The 21624-nt window shown below is 39.1% G+C and overlaps 2 protein-coding genes across 3 annotated transcripts; one reads left to right on the top strand and one right to left on the bottom strand.

The window, feature by feature from the left end:
- Positions 1–814: 814 nt before the first annotated feature.
- Positions 815–9205, bottom strand: pidd1 (p53-induced death domain protein 1). 2 transcript variants are annotated; one of them, XR_006096147.1, is made up of 16 exons: positions 8040–9205; positions 7411–7824; positions 7136–7288; positions 6958–7009; positions 6640–6841; positions 6286–6435; positions 5995–6168; positions 5764–5911; positions 5299–5434; positions 5051–5201; positions 4840–4963; positions 4553–4668; positions 3905–4012; positions 3387–3583; positions 2652–2788; positions 2009–2096 (listed from the first exon to the last, which is right to left on the bottom strand). XR_006096147.1 is itself a non-coding variant. In XM_042411169.1 (15 exons), exons 1-15 carry the CDS (start codon positions 8701–8703, stop codon positions 1862–1864), a joined length of 3024 nt encoding a protein of 1007 aa, XP_042267103.1. In that variant the 5' UTR covers positions 8704–9205; the 3' UTR covers positions 815–1861. The 2 variants fall into 2 exon arrangements, 1 of the variants encoding a protein (XP_042267103.1); XM_042411169.1 differs by lacking the exon at positions 2652–2788 and having other exon boundaries at positions 815–2096.
- Positions 9206–12516: 3311 nt separating this feature from the next.
- Positions 12517–21144, top strand: pnpla2 (patatin-like phospholipase domain containing 2). Its single transcript, XM_042411792.1, has 9 exons — positions 12517–13139; positions 13993–14225; positions 14904–14969; positions 15819–16028; positions 16174–16234; positions 16613–16819; positions 17891–18023; positions 18296–18418; positions 19697–21144. Exons 1-9 carry the CDS (start codon positions 12953–12955, stop codon positions 20013–20015), a joined length of 1539 nt encoding a protein of 512 aa, XP_042267726.1. The 5' UTR covers positions 12517–12952; the 3' UTR covers positions 20016–21144.
- Positions 21145–21624: the final 480 nt, after the last annotated feature.

Below are 21624 nucleotides of genomic sequence, written 5' to 3'. Positions count from 1 at the left end.
TTTTCATTATTCTATATGCAACATTTTTAATCCACAAACAGAATTTTTTCCAAAAAATCACTACTTATGATCTCACCTTTTCTCCTAGAACTGAATTCTCTACTTAAATCACTCACAAAAAAATAATAATAATCTATTGAAACATTATGGAACTTTTTCTCCCTGAAACCTCTGACTGAATATGTTTATATGTATATGTATACAGTCAACGGCCACTTCATTAGGTACCCCTGTGCAATCCAATGCAATCCAACAGCTAAATTCATTCTCAGTTTTTGTTGACATTGTCACTTGAATGGTGTTCCTAATATTTTGTCCACGCCATTAACGTAAATGAGGGGGGCAAAATATAAGGAACGCCATTCGGTGTAATGCACCCTTGCACACCACCACCCACTATGACCTCAACAATAAACATAAAGTAGAATTATCACCTTTCTGACAGTGTCAACAAAAACTGAAAATGTATAAGCTTCGTAAATGTAGAATTTATGGCAGAGCTGTTGTACTGGATTACATTAGATTGCACAGGTGTTCCTAATAAAGTGGCCGGATTAAGATAATTCTCTTAAATATTTTCACTTAATGTTCTTACTACGTATTTGTGTCATTTAAATTTGATCTGTATGTGCTGCTCTTGTTTACCTGAATGTCTGTATATTATCCTTTTGTTAATAAAAGAAAAAAAACAACACCAAAATAGAAAAAAGGCCAGAGTTGAAATATTAGGGGAGCATGCAGCACTAAAACAACCAATGACTCACTACAGGACCCCAAGCAAAAAGTTTTTTAAAAAAAAGAAAGCTGACACACATTTCTTTATATCATAGTTTTACTAAAAATTATGGAAATTCATACATTAAAAAGTCTTGTTTTCTGAGATGTCACTTAAATTGTGCAGCAGCTGAACAGGTTGGCTCGGTTACCAAAAGGCACACAAAGAAGAAATTCAATCAACCATAAAAATGGCCTCCGCTTGCACTTTCTGTACGTCATTCAGACCTGTGAGACAGTCCCACAGTTTCTAGTGTTTGTTCTGCCTCTCAGCTCTGTCCTGGTAACAGCTAACAGTGAAATATATGAGGGAAGTGCATTTCTGACAAAAAAAGAAAAGAAAAATACATGAAAATTTAAGAATGATGAAAATAAAGATACTTGTGGTACAATAATGAGATATTCAAATTGATCAGATACAAAGTCAAAATAAGGAGATACTAACTCAAAATTTTGATTTTACTAAATCAAAATTATATCGAGTAAATTATGATACTACATCAAAATTTTAAGTTAGAGTCAAAATTTTGAGCTACTTTTGATTCATTCATTTTTACTCAGTATCTCATAATATTTACTTAGTAAGTCAAAATGTTGACTCAGTATTTTGTAGTTTTGACTAAATATATAAATTTTGACTTAGTGTGCAAAAATTGTGACTTAGATTCTTGTAATTTTAATTTAAAATCTCCAAATTTGAATTCACAATTTTATAATTGTGACATAGTATCTCATAATTTTTTTTCCTTTTCTTGGGTGGAAATTCGCTTTTATAGAATTGCTTTGCATATTGAGAGTTTTTTAAAAGTGGAAAGTGAGGATTTTTTTTTTTTTATAAATATTTATTTAATATTTTATTATTTAAATATTATCTTCAAGCAGTTCATCCATTTTGCCTGTTCTTCTGCAGGTTCAGTAAAAGGTGCCACCAGCTGATAACTGGTTATTATGATTGTGGAAGAAAACAAACATTTTGTACTCCAGGACAGGAGGAGTTGTTTAGACAGCAGGATGAGATGATGGGCACACTGTAAACAAACCGGTTACTCAAGTGTAAGTCAGCCATCTGCACCCAGCGTGAGCTTATCTACTGCTGTGTTTCACCGAGGGAGGGGCTCTCTGCTTCCAGTCCCACTCTTCTCAGTGACTCTGTGTACTTTCTTCTTCCTAAATTGAGAATGTCCTCAATCTCATCTGCCAGGTCTCTCCTGCCGCTCTCTACCATGGCAGCCACCAGCCTCGACACAGCTCCTGGACCTGCGTTGCTTTGTCCACGGGCCCAATGGAACAGCATGTCCAGCACCAGTGCTCCCAGATTGTCCCTGGTGAGTGGAGCAGAACATACAAAAGATATTTTACATCATCTGTTACTGGCTGCACTGAGCCACCAAAAGCTGGTTAAATAACTGGAGTAGATATCAGCATGTCTCACATCACCACAAGATTATATTCTTCCAATAACTATTTTAATTGCAATAACCAGCTGTGACCATGAGCAGGAGCATCTGTTGTTCTGATACTCGCTCAGTAGCAGCAAGTTATGAACATGAAAGTACTGTATGTTTTAGTTCCACTGTAGGATAAAATCACTTTTTAGATATTGTACCTTGAGAACACACTATAAAATATACTAAAACAATAAACTTGTTGCTTTTATAAGAATCTCTATGCAGTTGAAGGATAAACCATGTACTGCGTGTGCGTGAAATCTCAGATTTAGTCTGTGCACCACCTGTTTCCTAAGGAAAATAGTTATTGAGAACAATCCCTCAAATATTCATTATAAATCTCAGCTGCATTTCTATTTATGTGCATTCCTACATCACAACCATACGCACAATACTGCCTACACAAGATGCATGTATGCCATCACATACTGCTTTATTCTCCTGCTGTCCGCCTCCGGGATGCGTCATGAGCATGAGGTTTTCTGAACATGAGGAGCAGGGGGAGGGCCAGATGAGCATCAGTCTGTATGTAATCTCCTGCAGTGTCCCAGATGGCTTAGTGATGGCTGACAGTGCAGATTAAAACAATCAAAATTCTCTACCATTTCTCTCCCGCTGCTGTCTTCCTTCAGTCACATTACATCTCACTCCATCTCGTCCCCTCAGAGGCTTTGGCCGTGCTAACACACGTATGCACGCACTGATTACGTCATTCCCTCACCCAGAGATGCTTTAAACTGAAAATTTACATTTCAATCTCTTTTGCAGGATTACACATTTTATTCCATCTTGAACTAAAATCTAGATTAAGAAGGTCAGGTTCAGGTAATCATGGGATTCTATATTAGGTTTATTTTTATTGTTGCATTATAATGAAGCTCTACTTTCCTATGAATGTGTACCTAACTCCTTAAATTCTTTAAAAACATATGTTTTGCTCAAATTAAGTGCTCAAACAATCAAGTTTACAAAGAAACTAAATATATCAGGAGATACAAGGAAATATGTATCTCTTAAAATGAATATATAAGTACTGAATATAGATCATGAAATCCGAGAACATGTTTATGATAGCATGTTAAAAAAAATATCACAACCTGTGCATTAACAGTACTGTTGGATTCAGTTGAGCAATTTTGCCTGAACGTGACATGTCGGTCATACCTGTGCTTGTATTGAATGCGGTCCAGCTCCGTGTAGCTTAAGCCAAGATTGATGCCAATAACGCGCCAGTCCTGTCCAATCTGCAGAGAGATGGACAGCAGGTTGGCTTCTGTCAGGTAGCCGCTCTCAGGGTCACCCAGGTTCAGAGGAGGATACGTGACCTCCTCCATGATGTAATTGTTCTCTGAGTTTAGAGCCTACGAGAAAAGCGGCAAAATGTTAACAGATGAAGACGCATGCACGTAAGCAATGTTTATGTTACTCTAACTGTGAGAAATAAGCATCTAGTCTAGAAATTACGTAATCCTGTGTATGGGAGCAACATTGTATATATTTTTCTTATTTCTATTTCTAACCAATGTGCAGATAATCTAATATTATAATGATACCATGCAAAATTTTAAGACAAAACATCTTCCTACTAATTCACATACTATCCACAAATGCAGAAATATATATTTTATCATAAGAAATAAGATGAAAAAGATAATGTTTTCTTCAACTTCTCTTCAACTGACAGGAAGTCGAAGCGGTAAAGTTGCAAGCCACTGGCTGTCGTGCCCCTTCCTCTTTCTCGCCACTTCCTCTGGCAGATTGCTGGGAATCTCCCCTCTATAAAAAGACACCTGTAACAGGGGTGCAGAGCATATTCTCAGGACAACTTACAGCTTGATTCATGGGATGAAACGACAACAACATTCATACAATGTTATACAAATAATAACTACCTTTGCTATAAGGTTCAGTTTTTTTTATTGGAGACAACACTTTTGATTGTTTTAGACTGCATTTTTTCTCCAAATATATTACACATATGGACAAACAAAACAAGTACATGTACAAGGGTTTCCATTGTTCTGGTCACTAAGTGTAAAATGTACTGTATGTAGATGGCTGATAAGTGCAGTCTGCTCAAATATTGTTTGTTAAAATATACCGTAGGTGAGGTCATGTTGCCCTTGCACCATATGTGCTAGTATGTACTGTGGAAATGTTAGATGCAGCGCACAAAATTAGCACCACCCACCAGCCAAATGCTGGTTAAATATGCAAGTGGCTGGTAAATTTGCTTCACTCACCAGCCAAAACAATGGTAATCTATTGATTGGCTGTTAAAATTTGAACATTCACTAGCCATTGTCTGTTGACTGCAATATCTGTCTTACTTGTCCCCTCACAGGCCCCTTCTGTCCCTGAGCTGGAGAGATGTACACTTCCTTCAGATTCTTAAGGCTGGAGTAAAATTCAAAACGCAGTCTTCCTCCCACACAGTCTGGTCTGTCTGTGAAAGCAGGAAAAATATCATCTCAAGACTTATTACAAATAGCCATCTGTTGAATATATCTTTACATAAGGTAATTATTATGCAACAGCACATCACAAGACCTTGGAAGGAAAGGGAGCAGAGAAAAAAATGTTTATTTAAGATAGAGTCTCAAAGAGGACTTCAGACCTGCGATGATATCTAATCCCCTCTCAAACCCGGCGAAGAACTGCTCTCCTTCAAGCAGGTCACACACGTCTGAAGGCTGAGGTCCTTCATATTGCTCTGCCAAAGACTGCACTCTGACTTCCACCTGGACAGAAGCCATCACAATCACTGTTTAGCATTCATAAACGTTACAATGCCATTTTGTTACTGCACGGAGAGGAGAATTACAAACCTTGTTAGCAGGTAAACACTGTAGCAGGACTTGTGAGGGATCAGTTTTCCGCTGGAGGACGAAGAACTGGACTTTAAACTGTTTTAGCTTTTGATACACCTTTCTAACCACCCCACTAACACAGCGCTGAGTGGTGTACCACAGCCAGTACCTGTGATGGTGTGCAGAATGCAAAGCTGTGAGACTACAGTGTATAATATATATATATATTGAACGTACATCATGAGAATATATTATAGAAAACTTACCAGGAGAAATGCGTAATGTAGAAAATGGCATATAAATGGGTGACATAGAGAGACACTTGGGACGTGATGTCAGTCCAGGTTTGGGCAGTGGGGTCTCCATGTAGCAGATGCAAACAGGACTTATCAACTGTGTGGCCTGCAGAAGCACCAGACATGTAAATAGATTAGGGCTGCAATTATTATACAATTATTTTCATTATTGATTAATCTGCAGATTATTTTCTCTATTAATTGATTAATCACTTGGTCTATAAAACATCAGAAAACTGTCTTGTTTTGCTAAACCAACAGTCTAAAACCCAAAGATATTCAATTTACTATAATGTTAGGACAAGGAAAAGTAAAAAAATTCAAATTTAAGAAGCTAAAATCATCAAATGTTTTTCTGTCTATCAATTAATACCTATAGTGGCAGCTCTATACTATATGCTAATAAATTTGGTTATAAACATGTGCATATTGTACCTGTGACTCCAGATGGCAGAGGGACCTGAACTTTGATAGGCTGCAGGAAATGTATGTTTGGAGTTTGGGAGAGGCAGAGGAGAGGGCTGACGCTGGCCTGAGGATCCCCACACAGTGCCTGTACCTCCGACACAGACACCTGCAGCACCTACAGGTAGAGAGACATCCCACAGCCTTGTAGACCACCGATACCACACTGACAACACTGATGATGCTACTCATTGTGCCTACCTGTAAAGTTATAGCGCGGGTCTGAACGGTGGAGTCTGGAGGGAAATGAAGCTTGATTCCAGGGTCAGAGGTGGACACCAAAAGGGCTCCAGCTGGTGTAACGGAGCAGCTGTCCTTCACTGGACGGGACACTGCCATAAACCAGGAGAACTGGTTCACTGAGCAGCAGGCCAGCTACAGGTATACCAAAGGGTGATTTATTTTCAGCACAAACTTAATTGCTAGTGTTACAATTTGTGCAACCAAAAAAATAAAAAACCTTTAAATACAACTGTAATAATAATCTTTTACCCTGGCTGGTCGTCCTCCCGGGTGACTGCTGTGGCTCTCATTTCCTCTCCTCAAAACAGTGGACAGAGTGCTCCATGACTGTCCATCAAACTTCCGCACAACCACCTCCCTTCTTTTTGTCCGATGGTATGGCACACACACCTCCACTGGCTGCAAAGATGTCAAAGTTGAAGTACAATTACCTCACACAATCATAACACAATCACAAGATGGAAGAATAACCTACGATGAACAAAATATGCCAAGTTCACAATACTGCATCTTTTAATTACAGGTTTCACAATAGTGATTTAAAAGAAACTAGGTTGTTACTTTAAACAGATGTTGTAAATAAACAAATTACATTCAATGTACCTTCAGAAATGTAATTCCATGGGGACGCAGTTCCAGCGGACGACTCAGTAAAATGTCATGCTCCTCCAGCCACACCCACTTCCTTTCTGGCCTTCTCTCCACCCACTCCAGTCTTTTGGTTTTCTCCAGGCACCCTGGGGGGAACAGCAGCTCAGCCCCCCCTGGGAGAAACACATGACACCCAGCAGACGAAACACAGAAACTGAGGAGCAAAAGGAGGATGACATCTATAATCTTAATCAAGTCAGAAACACTTTAAATGACAAAGAGTACTACAAAGATTTAGAAAACATTTCCATGCTGAGAGTGACACTGTACCTGTGCTGATTGAATCCGAGGTGCAACTCTGGAATAGTTGTTTCTGCTTGATCTGGTAAGAAAGAAGTTTAAAAAGTTATGTAACTGAAAGTATATATGCTAACAGCATGTAACCGATGACAATACAGTGAAATTATTTTAGCACTAATCAATTTGAAGCCCCTTTTCCCCCGCTTACCAGATGTAGGAGGGAGAGGAGGAGGGGTTGGAGGTTTTCCCAAAGGATTGTCACGCACATCTATTTTCAGCAGAGGCAGTTTGTTCAGACAATGTGGGATCAGGCGGAGGTTATTGCTGTAGATGACAAGCTCCCTGAGAGAGAGGAGAGAGCCTGTGCAACAAAGATGACAGGTTTATACTTTTTTTTTTTTTTAAATTTCCCTTAAATCAAAATATTAAGTCAAAATGTAGACATATTTCACAGGGCACACCCACTCACCCTTACACCCTTACCCATGGTCTCTGGTAGCTGATTCAGCTTGTTATGGGACAATTCCAGCTTAACAAGCTCTCCCAGATAACCAATTTCATCAGGTAGATGCTGGAGGTGGTTATATGAAATATCCAATGTCTGTAGCGCTTTCAGCTGACCCAGACTCGGGGGAAGAGAGACCAGCTGGTTCCCCAGGAGGGAGAGGTAGGTGAGGGTGGACAGCTGGCCTATATCAGGGGGCAAAGCTGAGAGGCGGTTGTGGCAGAGCAGCAAGGAGGACAGCATAGGCAAGCTGAGCAGGCAGGGTGGCAGGAAAGAGAGCTGGTTGAAGGAGAGATCCAGGTGCACCAGAAGAGAAAGGGAGGAAATAGATGTGGGCAAAGTGGTGAGGAGGCCAGGCAAGGGGTCACCTTGTGAGTCATAAAAATAGTGTCCTTAAATGAGAAAAAAGGCGTAGTTAGAAGCAGAAATGTAGGAGTAAAAGAAAAAACAGAGAGTGACACTTAGATCATAATGTATTAACACAGTATTTGCTATCTTTTGTATAGTAGTTTTGTCATGACTAACAAAAAATACACAAAAAAAGCCATTAACCAATTATGGGCTAACAAACACCTGACACCACATTAAATGTGTGGGGGGGGGGTACCTCTAATAGCCAGTGAGCACAGCTGTGTCAGATGAGGTAGGACATCCAGTGCACCATCCAGCCCTGCTTTATCCTCAGAGCCAAGTCTCAGGTACTGGAGGCCCTTCAGCTGCCCTGGAATGGACCCCCAAAGCAGCGGCAGTGCAGCTGCTCCTCCCTGGTACACATCCAGGGTCACCTTGGTATCAGTCAACACAGCTGACAGCTCCACAGAAGGAGGCAGGGGTGGCGTCAGAGACAAGGAAGAGGAAGATGAGGATGATGAAAAATTGGCATGATGATGGGTGGAGGAGTAGGAAGAGAGGCTTGATATGGAAGGAGCACAGGTGTCTGTGAGGCTGAAGGGAGACACAGAAGGAGCATCTCTCTCTGGCTCCACCACCTCCCCTCCACCTTCAGACATCACACCTCTTGATATATTTGGTCCAGTCTTTCTCTCTGGTTCCTCCTGATCCTGGTATACAAGTCCTTCCCAGGGCCTAATAGCCAAAATGTCCCTAGAAAGGTCTGGTCCTCCACCTTGGGATGCGGTCTTTGATGGGTTACATGCAGGTGTCACTTCCACCCCTTCATCCTCCGACCTGTCTGGCGTCATAATCCATCTGGCTGCCTGGTCTCCATCCTCTTCATCAGGAGCTACCCCTTCCTCGCTGCTTCTCTCCATTCAAACCACAGTTTATTACACTAGACGGCTAACAGTAGCCAACAGGTCCAGTACTGACCCCAGGTTTTCTTTCTGCATGATGTGTACGAACGCAGAACACGTTTGGACATGTCCACTGTCATTAAAGCCACACAGAGATAAATAACTGTCATGAGAAGCGACGAATATGTTGTTAGACATGTTTCCTGCTTGAATTTGGCGTAACAAAGAAGCTAGCTAATAGCTTCACCATATTGACGTTAATGTTAGCTAAAATTACACATCTGATGACCCTTACAGCGACGTTAGTGACCTTTAATTATCCGTTATTTCTGTTACTTTACGGGCTAATGAAACGTTACTGTGTCAATAATGTGTAACGTTAACCTATTTCTCCAGCCTGCCCTGTCTCCATCTCACTTTGCTCACTTACTTCCTCAACTCCGACAATGTTTTCAAAGAAAAGGCTTTGCGTCACAGTTTCTCGTTCGTTTTTGTGTACAGCGTCTACCGGCGGGAAGCGGGAGGAGACTAAATCTCTTTCTCGTTTCAAAAGAAGGGGGGCCCCGCCTCTTCGGCTGTTGCTGTGGAAAAACCGAGCGTCCCAGTGAATGCGCCGCCAAAGTTTCAACTCAGGGCGGGACAGTTGTGTGTCAACGTGAGCCCTCGATGTGAGCACGTGTTCGGCCACCGGGAGACGCTGTTCAGTGTCCTCTGCGAGCTGTTGTGGTACTGTTTTTGTTTTTTTAATAAACAAACAAACAAATAAATAAATAAAATAAAAACAAAAAATATTAGTGTTTTTTTAAATACATAAATTATTTGCATAGTAATTCAAGTAAAGTAAAAAAAAAAAAAATGTTAACAGTGTAAGCCAAATATCAGTTTTTGAATAAATATTATATCCTGCACCAAAATCTGTCTTTTTTATTTATGCATTTATTTATTAGTAAATGACATAACAAAAAGTTATGTTCCAAAGCCTTTTTAACGATTAATTTTGTGATTCCATTTTGAATTTCAACTAATAATTCATGATGCAAAGACTGAAGGAAATATGAAGAAATATCATTATTTTATTTATTTTGATTTTTATAACATGTCATTTTATGGCAAAGTTTAACTGCTTTTTCTTTTACAGGGTTATTTTATTAATTGATTGTAAATAAACAGTGAAGGACTTACTTAATAAAATGTACTTAAGGGAGTTTAAATTGATATATCACAAGGCTTCTCCTATAGAATAACAGTATGAAGTCATTACATAATTAGTCTTTTTTAATCTCATAACTGTGCTCAGTGGTGGAATGTAAGAACAAGTACTAAAGTACATTTTTTAGATACATGTACTTTGCTGGAGTATTTTGATTTTACATACTTCATACTACTATGTTCTACTCAACAGTGTTTCAGGGGTACTTTTTTACTCCACTACACTTCTTTGACAGCTATAGTCACTAGATACTTCACAGATAAAGATTTTACACACAAAACATATCAGCTTATAGCATGCAACACATCTTTACAACCCAACAGTTTCATGTCAACCTGTTATAGTATTACCAGTAATAATAATTCTATAACATATTATAATCCTCTGACAAAGGCCATTCTGGTGCTTAATGAGCCCTTTTTACTTTAAGTACATTTATCTTCTACATGTACTTTTATGCAGGACACTTACTTGCCAGTTTCACATGAGAAAAAGATCTCAGTTCTTTCACCAGTGACTGTGGCACATTCATGACCCATTAGTAAAAACTCCATTGCATATTGGTGAAAAAATTGTGTCAAAAGTTCATCTCTGTTATGGAAACCATTTAATCATGGAGAAAGGAACTGGTTTGATTCAGATCAGGGGGTGATTTAGTGATTTGGAGGCCTCAGACAAACTCTGTCTTGCTTTATTTTCACCCTTTCTCTAACTAAATGTCGGTATTGGCAGTGGTAGAAGAAATACTCAAAAGTTTTTTCTTAAGTAAAACTATTAATACCACACTGTAAAAATACTGTACAAGTCCTGCATTCAAATTTTTGCTTAAAAATGAAGACTGAAAGAGAGGTTTTATTAGCACAATGTATTTAAATTGACTTAACCGGTGTTGAAGGTAGAGCCTTTAATTCTTGTATAATGCTGGATAGTTTAATCTATAGTGATGCATCACATTTTATTTGTTGTTATATTGTGAGTAAAATCTGAATCTGCAATGTGACCAGTAACATTTATCTGTCAGGTAAATATTGTGGTAGAAGTAGAAGTATACAGTTGCATATGGTTCAGATACACTGTGCCAAAGGCCAAGTGTTGTTCAATGAGCTACTTGGGAACAATAACAAATTTCTCCTCAGAAAAACCTCCCAGTGCAAATGTCATCTCTTGGTCAGACACATTTCAAACTTTTGAGTCACAGAGTCTTGAAGTTCAGCCAGAATACCATCACGTTTTCAGTCTTTGTACATAACCACAATTTTTTCTTTAATAAAAATTGTTCTTACAATAACACAAATGTGTTAATTTTAACATGACATTTAACGTTTGTAATTATTTAAGTTTATTAGTAATTAACCTCAACTATTTTTATTGTTATTCTTGATGCAAGAAAACCAATTGAAGCAGCACGGCTAGATTAACCTTGCGTGGGCCCCTATTGACCCTCCGACCCCTACCGTCCACCCACCTCCTCTGTGCACCGAATATGTACACAGTTGTCTTTTAATTCATGTTAAGAACAGAGCAGACAGCAAACACATGCATAACTTACTTCATTATTTGCCCAGGCACCCAGAGACCAAACATTCCTGTGCTCGACTAACGTTACCTGGCAACAGGTTTTCTGTTTGTCGTAGAAAATAGGCACTAAATAAAATCACCAAAACCAATTGCCACACAGTGAACCTGGGACATTTGGATCCTGCTCTGGGTCATGGGGCAGTTACCCACTTTGCCTGGTTGACCCTGCTAGGACTGTCAGTACTCAATAAACACTTGATAGAGCGGGGATACTTTTTTTAAGAGAATGTACCCAAGCTGACGGTGCTTTCACAACAGGATATCCTCTCTGAGGACTCATGTCCTAAACAGAACCTGGTCTCGTGCCCACAAAGTGACTATTTGCAGCCAAATTCAGCGAATACTTTTTTGAGGAAATGTTCCACAAAAACATTTCAGTGTTATTGTTGAATGTGCTTCGGATGCAACAGATTTGTAATTTCATAATGTTTCTTGTGAAACAGGCTACTCTACTACTGTTTGTAACCCAAACGTTGCAAGCAGGATTTGTACATCCTTTATTGACTGTAATTCTGCTCCTGAACAAAGTTCCTCAAACACATGTTGGTGTTTAGGGCTTTTCACACAGTGAAAGTGTTTCATTAGTCTCTTTTTTGAGAATTACCTCGACTACAAATAAACAGAAGAGAGTAAAGATAAGCAGGCTCATTAGTGCGCACTATCACGAGTTTGCTTTAATCGATTTGTAAACAATAGCTTAATCTAGCCAATATTGCATAGTCGGATATCAATGCACATCCTACTGATAACAGTAGTACGAGGATGTAACGATCACAGCCTCGTTACAGCCTATGTCAGTTGTTAAGGACATGAACATATTTCTCCTAACCAAAAATTAAAAAAAAAAAAAAAAAAAAAAAAAAAAAAAAAGGGAAAACAAAGCAGTTAAATTTTAGAAAAAAACAGAACAAAATGCATAGCAACGTGAGGGGAAACATATTTGAGTGCCCGTTCAATGACTTCACGGGTGTTCCAGCGGTGCGGCTTGTGATTGGTTACATCACCAACCGTTTCAATTGTGATTGGTTCCTTCGCTTTGCGGTGCAGCTTGTGATTGGACACGCCGCTCATCACTGCGCCCTCCTCCAGGTATGTAGAATAACAACAACTCCCCGTGGTGCACCGCGTACCCGTCCGCTATTTAAGAGGGGCTGATTTTAATTAGACCAGGTTCAGTTTCAGCACAAGTCAATTGTTGTGTGTTTAAATAGGCGCGTATGAATTTAGCGACGGTAACTGTAACGGAAAAAGTGACGTCTATCGTTAGTTAGTTACAAAGCTAAAAAAAAATAGTTAGCTGCTCAAGTTACCATCAAGATAGCATGTAAACAGTTATCAGCAGGGAAAATTAACGGTGCCCAGCTCTGAAAGTCTTTGTTTTTGTCTTTTTTTTAGCCGCTAATATCAGTGAGTGAACTTAGTCTCATCGTTAGTGAGTGACCTTAGACCCATTTGACAAAGTGAAAGACGGTCTCCGGTATGTTTCCGTTAGACTCGCCTTGGAACATCTCGTTTGCAGGTTGTGGCTTCTTGGGGATCTACCACATCGGTGTCGCCAGCTGTCTACTGGAGCAGGCTCCCTTTCTGGTGCTGAACGCCAGACATGTGTATGGGGCATCAGCTGGAGCTCTCACCGCCACTGTCCTGGTCACTGGAGTATGTCTCGGTGTGTATCATTGTAGTATTTACAGGGGCATTAATGATGCTGTGCAGCTTTCGAGTTTTACAGAAAAGAGTACTAAAGTATTGGGCAACACTCAAGTGTCAAGTATAACCTCTGTGTATATTTATCAAGGGTGGAGGAAGTAGTACCACATTGCAAAAGTATTACAAAAAGTATTATAAGGAACTTATCCTTTAAGTACAATAGTAAAAGTAGGCTACTCATTGTGCAGATTTACTAATTTCACAGTATTATAACTATTATACAGTATATTGTAGCTTTTGTAGTATTGGATTATTACTTTAAAGTTGTAGCTGGTGGAGGTGGCACTAATAACTACTTTATACACAGGTGGGTGGTTTGATCTAGCAAAGTGTCATATTTCTAAACTGCTGGTTTCATATTTCTGTCTGGATTGTTGTGGAGTAGAAGTATAAAGTAGAATGCAATGAAAATACTCAAGTTCCTCTTGACTAAAGTACATTACTTTGGGTAAATGTACTTACCACTGGTAGTTAGATACAACCACTGCCAAAGGACCAATGTGACATTCTGACCATCTCAAGGTTAATATGCCCCACAAGTCAAGCCTTCTCCAATTCTGTTGTGATCTTTAAATGTTAACTATCTTTATCTCATAATAAAGCACTCTAAAAGATTTTTTAAGCAAACATAAATGAAATATCCTCCTTGAGTATAATACCTAATCAAACATGTTATTAACTGAAGGTTGTATTACAGATTGTAGATGGTATGATTGCATGAACCAGATGACAATTACATCAACAATAAGAGTACTTTTAATTAGAGAGCATTGCCCCTGTGAGACTCAGACTTCTTCATCTTGTACTCACAGGCGAGACTGGTGCAAACATCATTGATGTTGCCAAAGAGGCAAGAAAGCGGTTCCTGGGACCCATGCATCCTTCCTTTAACCTGATGAAGATTGTGCGTCACATGTTGCTGCGCTCTCTGCCAGATGATTGTCACCTCCAGGCCAGCGGGCGGTTAGGAATCTCTCTCACCAGAGTGACCGATGGAGAAAATGTCCTGGTGTCTCAGTTTAACAACAAGGAGGAGCTGGTGCAGGTGTGAATATTATTGAGTAAATTTTCCTTTCCAGTAGAGTTAGTTGGTGATTTAATAGCTCAACACTGATAGTGTGACAGTATATTTAGGATGCTTTCAAATTCAATTTACATACAAGGACATTTTAAGACAAAATCATTAGTAATGTAGATATACTATAAGTAGAACTGAAAAGATTTGTCAATTGACAGAAAATGTATGTTTTGATAATCAATTAATCATTCAGGTATTTTTAAATTAAAAACTTAAATCATTCTCTAATTGTAAACTTTTGGTTTTGGACTGTTGATCAGACAAAAAAACGACATTTGAAGATGCCACTTTGGACTCTGGGAATTTCTAACATTAAATTTCACTATTTTCTGACATTTTATAGACTAGATTGGTTATTGTTATTGATTTGATTGTTATTGATTAGCTACAATAGTGTAGTAAGAACATTAAGTGTAACTAACATCTCCATTAAGAACAGAAAGTAACAGCATTTAAATTGTATCATGACACTGCAATTAATATTAATATATAGTTTTACACTGTAATTCCAATATAATATCACTACTGTAGGTCATCCAACTTTAATGTTTGGTTTTTTTTTCCCATCATTGTAATTTTGTCTAATACCATCTTTAACAATTTGTCCAAAACTGATATCTCTCATATTCTCTCTTTGTTTACCAGGCGTGTTTATGCAGTGCCTACATCCCAGTGTATTGTGGCCTTATTCCTCCTAGCCTGCAAGGAGTGGTGAGTAATATCTAGTATTTTTCAGCACATGTGCACTTTCCCTCTGTAGCCAATATCTTATTTGCATGCAGGAAATAAACTACCTTCATGATTAAGAACTACATATACAGGGGCATTACTCTTGGAGAGCTGTAAGGGCTAGTCTACCTTGCTGCTTTGCTTGAATAATGCACTGTATTTCCTTTCATTGCATTTTATTGTTGTTTCTCTTGGCACCTTTTTTTTTTCTTTTTTTTTTCATTTGCCCCCATCAGAGCCCTCCTTTCCTGAAGAATGTGTTTTCGTTGAACGGCACATGCGTGGAAACAAAGTGATTATAAATTCCTCAGGAGTTAGTGTTTGTCTGAGATCTCACACTAAAGGGGAAACTTGTATTTTTCTCTGGACATGTCTCTCTAGTGCAAAGGTTTTCTGGGAAGTACCATTGAGCAATGCCAGCACTCCCACCCTCCCTCTGTGGCCTTTGTGTTGGATTTTAATAGCTTACATGTGCTTGTGTGTGTGCAGGGCTTGTGACTAAAATATGAGAGTGGTAGATGTGACCATGTTGGCAGAGGCTTTAAGGTTGTTCTGTCCTGTCCTATTCTCAGTGGCTCCTTTTCAAAAAACTGATGTCACTCTGGTCTTATCTGTTGACACAAACTGCATGCCTCCCAGCTCTAAGTTTAAAAGTTCAATAAAAACAAACATTATCAATTCACAGAGATGATGTCACTATTATCAGATTGGCCTTATATCCTTCAATTCCCTCAAAGGATTAACAGCAAAATAGCAGATATTCTGCATTTAGTGATCTATTTCTGTTTATTCAGACGCTATATATAAAAATATTATCTTTTTATCATTCAGCGATATGTTGATGGAGGAATCTCAGACAACCTGCCTCAGTATGAGCTGAAAAACACCATCACCGTGTCTCCATTCTCCGGAGAGAGCGACATCTGCCCCCGTGACACTTCAACCAACATACACGAGCTGCGCTTCACCAACACGAGCATTCAGTTCACTCTCCCCAACCTCTACAGAGTCTCCAGGGCACTTTTCCCTCCAGACCCGATGGTAGGTCACTTGATTACACTCTACTTAGCTCCATATACACACACAAACACAAATCTACACATGAATTGATTGGCTCAGATGAACTGGAGTGAACTCAGTGGACTTGTTTGACTCATGAAAGATGAATGTTTGTTTTGCGTTGCAGGTTATGAAGACCATGTGTAAGCAGGGGTATAAAGATGCTCTGCACTTTTTGAAGAAAAATGGTAAGAGTTGGTAGTTTATGTTCTTTTATGACCTTCTCTGAACCTGTGTTTAAAAAAGAAACCTGGTCCTAACAAGCATAATTGATCTTTTGTCCACTTGGCAGGACACATTAGTACACACAGTTTATCAACCTGATACGCTATCAGAACTTGTGCTTCCTGTGACCACATGTCACCAAATCAATAGATAGCTTTTGCCTGTGACGAGGCTTGTGTTGCTGCCTATTAGCTACTCATGTTGATTTGTTTATTTACTTTATAGCAACTCAGAAGCACATAATCAACTTGGTATTACAAAATCAACTTTTACAAGCATGTCAATAAATATAAGAAATAACCTCAAAAAAACATTGCTTTCGTGTTTGCTTTTGTATTCAGGGTTGCTTAATTTCAACGGACCTGCCAGAGACAGACCCCTGCTAGCTAATGCAGAAGAAAATGAGGATTATGATGAGGATGATGATGACGACAGCGATGAGGAGGAGGAAAAGCTAAATGTGGAAGAGAGAGCAATGGTGGTTCATTCCGCTATTGAAGAACTGGAACACCACATCATCGACCACCTTCCACCCATCCTGCACCAAGGTAAAATCACTGAAGAATGAACTTTACTCTACATCTTTACTCTACATTTTAACAGTGAACATCATATCTGCTCTTTCACATTTTTCATGTTTGCAAAGTAATGCAGTTAAAAGGGCAGATTGTTTTGAAAAGTTGGCACTGCATTACAATGCGAAGATGATATTATTAGCAACAGTATTTACAGACATGATATTTAATGTGATGGATTGCTTAAAGCTACATTATGCAAGCTCTGGACATCACGCTAGCACTAGCATGAGACCCAAAAATAAACCACTCCACTCCTCCCTCCCCTCTCTGCTCCACTGCGCTCCACCCAGCCCTTCACCTGTAGGCCGGGACTACATTCATGTATTGATTGACAGCCATGAGCTTCCATCTCTAAATTTGGCCTCCTCTGATTGAGGATTAGAGGGTCGAGGCTTACAGGCTGTTCAATGAGTCTGGGGTCACGGAAGCTTTTGACAACACCTCTCCACATAAAGACAAACTTTGGGCATATAAGAGAAAACTTCCATAGTGTACCTTTAACTCAAGCAATGTTGGGTTGAACCTACAGTAAGATTCCTTTTAAATGAATAATGAAACATGTTTAACATCCTCATTTCTGTTAAAGAGTTGAGTCTACTAAATGCAAGAGTCTGGTCAATAATGTTTTGTATTAATTTAAATTTCACATTATACTACCTGGATGAATAAGATTAATCTACACACACTAACACATTTCTCCAAGCTGATTTTCATACCAAACCACAACCAGTGGCTGCCTGGATGGCAGGACAAATATATTAAGAATTCAAAACACCATGAGATGCAGTCAGTTATATAATGTAAAGTATGCTTCTTTAAAGTAATGCATACAAATTAGTTGGTATAGAAACAGGACTTTCATTCCTATTGTGTGTAGTTTTGGATCCACTTCCTATGTATTAGTGAGAGAGAAAGAGAGAGAAATACTGTATTTGCTTATAAGAAAGACTGTAATCATGAATAGTGTTGCATAAAGCAGCTTAATTCTGTGTCTAGTTTCGGGTAATCACTGTGGTCCTTTCTCTTTGCCTCCCTCTGCAGCTCTAGTTGAGGCCTGCAAGGAGAGGAGGAGCCTGGCGCAGTCGCTTAGCAACCTGCTTCCTGTCAGGATGGCCTCAGCCATGATGCTCCCCTACACTTTCCCTCTGGAGTCTGCTATGTCCTTGACTCTCAGGTAGTGTAGGACTTATTCATATCTGGTCCTATTACCTCCTTGTTTTATATGCACTCAGAAATAGCAGCATATCAGCATCAGGTCTTTGTGTAGTTAAGTAAAGCAAGTCATTGTTCTGCTTTAAAAAAAATTTTTTTTAATGATTTTATTGATTAGTGGAGCTCACCATCCTGTAACAGTCATGATACAGCAGACATTACTGAACCAGCAACATATCACTATAACTAAACACATCTACAATGTCTATTGACTAATAATTGTCTCATATGTAGACTTTTGGAGTGGCTGCCAGACGTGCAGGAAGATGTGGGGTGGATGCGAGAGCAGACATTGAAAATACTACAGCACGTTCTACGCCAGGCCTCCAAAAGCATCTCCCAGCATGTATCTGCCAGGTATGTGACTGTGCAGTTACACATACACATACATCTGCTCAAGGCACCTCGTAACATTTAGTCATACCAGAATACATTACATGTCCGGTCTGTTTGGTGCATAATTTGATCTCGCTACTATTGCTGATGAGGCAGACTGAGGTATTTGTATTCAAACATCAGAGAATTACAGACAGCATGTGGTCATAATCCAGACACTAAACCGTCACCTCAAGTCTGTCTTGAAACAATAGTCAGGTGCCCAAATGAACAGTGAAATAGGTTTTTCGTGCCATAATCATCCCTCCTGTTCATACTGACCACTAACAGATCTCTTCCTAATGCGCTTACAATGACAGGGGAAAAAATCCTTGGACCTTCATCTGTGGAAAATGTATTTAAAAGTTTATCTGAAGCTAATATGAAGCTTCAGTCCAAATTAGTCAAATCAAGTGGCTATTTTTCAATGTTAGTGCCAAAGTCTCTCTTTTTGTTATTATACTTCCATCGCAGCTCAACAGGGAAACACAAAGAGGATATTTGATGCTAAAGACTGTAAATGTGGCAGATATCCACTTGATATGACTAACTGAGACTGCTGAGGCCTCATATTAGCTTCGGATAAACTTTTAAATATGTTTTATGATTTTGTCCCCCATCACTTACATTGTAAGCTCATTTGAAGGGGATATTTTAATGGCCAGAATACACAGGAGGAGTGATTACAGCAAGCAAAACCTCTGTCAGTGTTCATATGGACCTGGTCTGAACGGTGACATTTGAAGGTGAGACAAACAGCTTGCCGTCACAGAGAGAGGTGAGATGCAATGGCCTGTACAAAAGGAGATAACAGTGCACACTTTTGACAGTCTCTCCTAAAAGGCATTAATAGTGATGCACTCGCACTCGACGTAGTTGTCCAAGAATGAAAAAAGAGCTTGAGAGAGAAGTTCGAACCCTGCTTACTTTGTCACCTCTGCACATTTCACTGCGCGACGTTGGCGGGATTGTCGGTTTCAGAGATTTACAGAAATTGTTGGACACAGACCATCCAAACCCCAGCGTTGGAAAGGCAGTTTCAGACTGTTTGATGATCCAACAAGCAATTTGTTTGAAGCATACTGACTCCTTAAATGAATAGCTTTGGTTTTCTTATAAAAAACATTAACCTCACACATAGGTGTCGGTTGTGGATGCACATACAGTATGCAAACATGGCTGAGTTTTAACCTGCTTCATTTAAAATAAGTGTTACATTTGGCTGCCCAGTCACACCTCTGCGTACCTGTAATACTTTAGGTTTTCCTGTCAGCTGGAGCTGCACCACCACCAGTCCCTCCCTTCCCGGCTCGGCTCCACCGGCCTGTTTCCCACCTGGGTAAATGGGGGCAGTACTTCAGTCCTGGATGTCTTCATGCGTCTGGAGCAGTACAAGAAGCAGCTGATGTCCGGAGTGCTGTGCATCAACATGGACATGCAAGGATCCTTCAAAACTGCATCAGTGTCACGAGACAAGAGCCCTCCATCGATCCTCTCTGACGAAGGCCTCACAATGCACATAGAGTGTCTTAACATCCCACCCGCTGCCGACTCTGGAGAGGCCGTCAGTAATTTTTAAGAGCTGCTGGCAGGTTTCTGCTGCAGCACTGAGGGTCAGAGGTACTTCATGTAAATTCAGGAACATTTTTTAAAGAAGTCAAATCAAATCTGTTTACACCCTGACATCTAGATGTCTTTAAGATGTCAGGAAGATATTTGTTTTCTAATCAGGCCACAGTGTTTGTAAACGGTAATGATTTAACATATGTACACCTACTGTGTATTAAATGTTTTGACTAATTCATGACATTAAAATAAGTCTTAAGCTACAGTATAATCAGGCAATGGACACAATATGTCTGTAGGTCTACAGAAAAAGACTTCAACACAGCACATGCACCTAAACAGTCATGTACAAACTTGAATTACAAGATGTTACAAACAAAAATGCGCACTTGAAGTGGCATAGTTTAAATAGATGAGTGTTTATGTTTTTTGTGGAATGTAGTCAGACCAGTAGTTAAGCGGAGTGTTCCTGCTGCATCCGGTTATGAGCTCCGTAAGTCACTTCTGCTACACGGGTAGCGAAGGACTAGAGACGGGAAAGCAGTGGATTCACCACTCTGCCTATTGCAGGTAGTTACTCCATTTATTTGATGCAAGTGTCAATGCAGTATTATGAAAAAAATACACTGTCTTTATGTTTATAGAATGTGAATGTCTTATGTCTTCACAATTATTTATATGAAAAATACAAAACTGCTTTGCTCTGTTTTCCCAATCAAAGTTTCTATCATGTTGATTTACTTACACTGAATTTTAAATCTATTCTAGGATTTATTTTCTGCTTAAAATTCTGCTTAAAACTTTGTTGAATAGTGATTAAAATGTTATAATGTTTAAAGCATGTACAGTAAATAAAAAAAAAATAGATTTCTGGTTAATCAAAGAATCACTATAATCTGAACAGCACTTTCTTATTTAATGTCACTGTTTGACATTTTCTTTGGTAGGTAATAACCTACCTTTTAAAGATCTTTATTTTCTCTTGTACTGTGTACTACAAGAAATTCTAACCGTGTGATTGAGCCTAAAGTTGTGCCTTAAACTTCAATTAAATAATTGCCAAGTGAATTTAACATTGTAAAAATGTTGCAGGGAATAATATTTATGTGATCATGAAATAAACTGGTCTTGTTTAACATGAACTGCAGATAAAATTGAGTGTTTCATCATTTATGCGAATACTCAGAGAACAGTTAAACATCAGTGATCAGTGATCTCTATAATACCCAGAAAGGCTGTGACTTACAATGAAGTGTTCAGGGGAACAGTACACACGTGTGTAGCAGTAACCAAACAGCAGTACAGGGACTGAAGTGGTTCTTGGGTGGCTTCCAGCAAAATGACAAATATTCACTGCTGATTCCTGACGAGAGTGTAAAACACAGAAACAATGTGGCTCTTTTATGTATTAAGGGATCCAGTTACTGTAACTATAACTTACTGGTTACTGGTAAAAATTGCTATTATACACCGCAGATTCTAATTAAATTTAATATCTTTTTTTCATAAAGTTCTCCACAGAAAAACTAGAAACTGATGATAAAAGCAGCAACTTCTTTAATAATTGCTACCAGTTATTTTGGCTTTGTGAATATACTGTAGTAATAGATTTTGGAAATACA

Source organism: Thunnus maccoyii, chromosome 5 (assembly GCF_910596095.1).
Source record: "Thunnus maccoyii chromosome 5, fThuMac1.1, whole genome shotgun sequence".
NCBI lineage: Eukaryota > Metazoa > Chordata > Actinopteri > Scombriformes > Scombridae > Thunnus > Thunnus maccoyii.
Note: the sequence above shows the minus strand (reverse complement) of the source record. Positions and strands in the feature narration are given on the sequence as shown.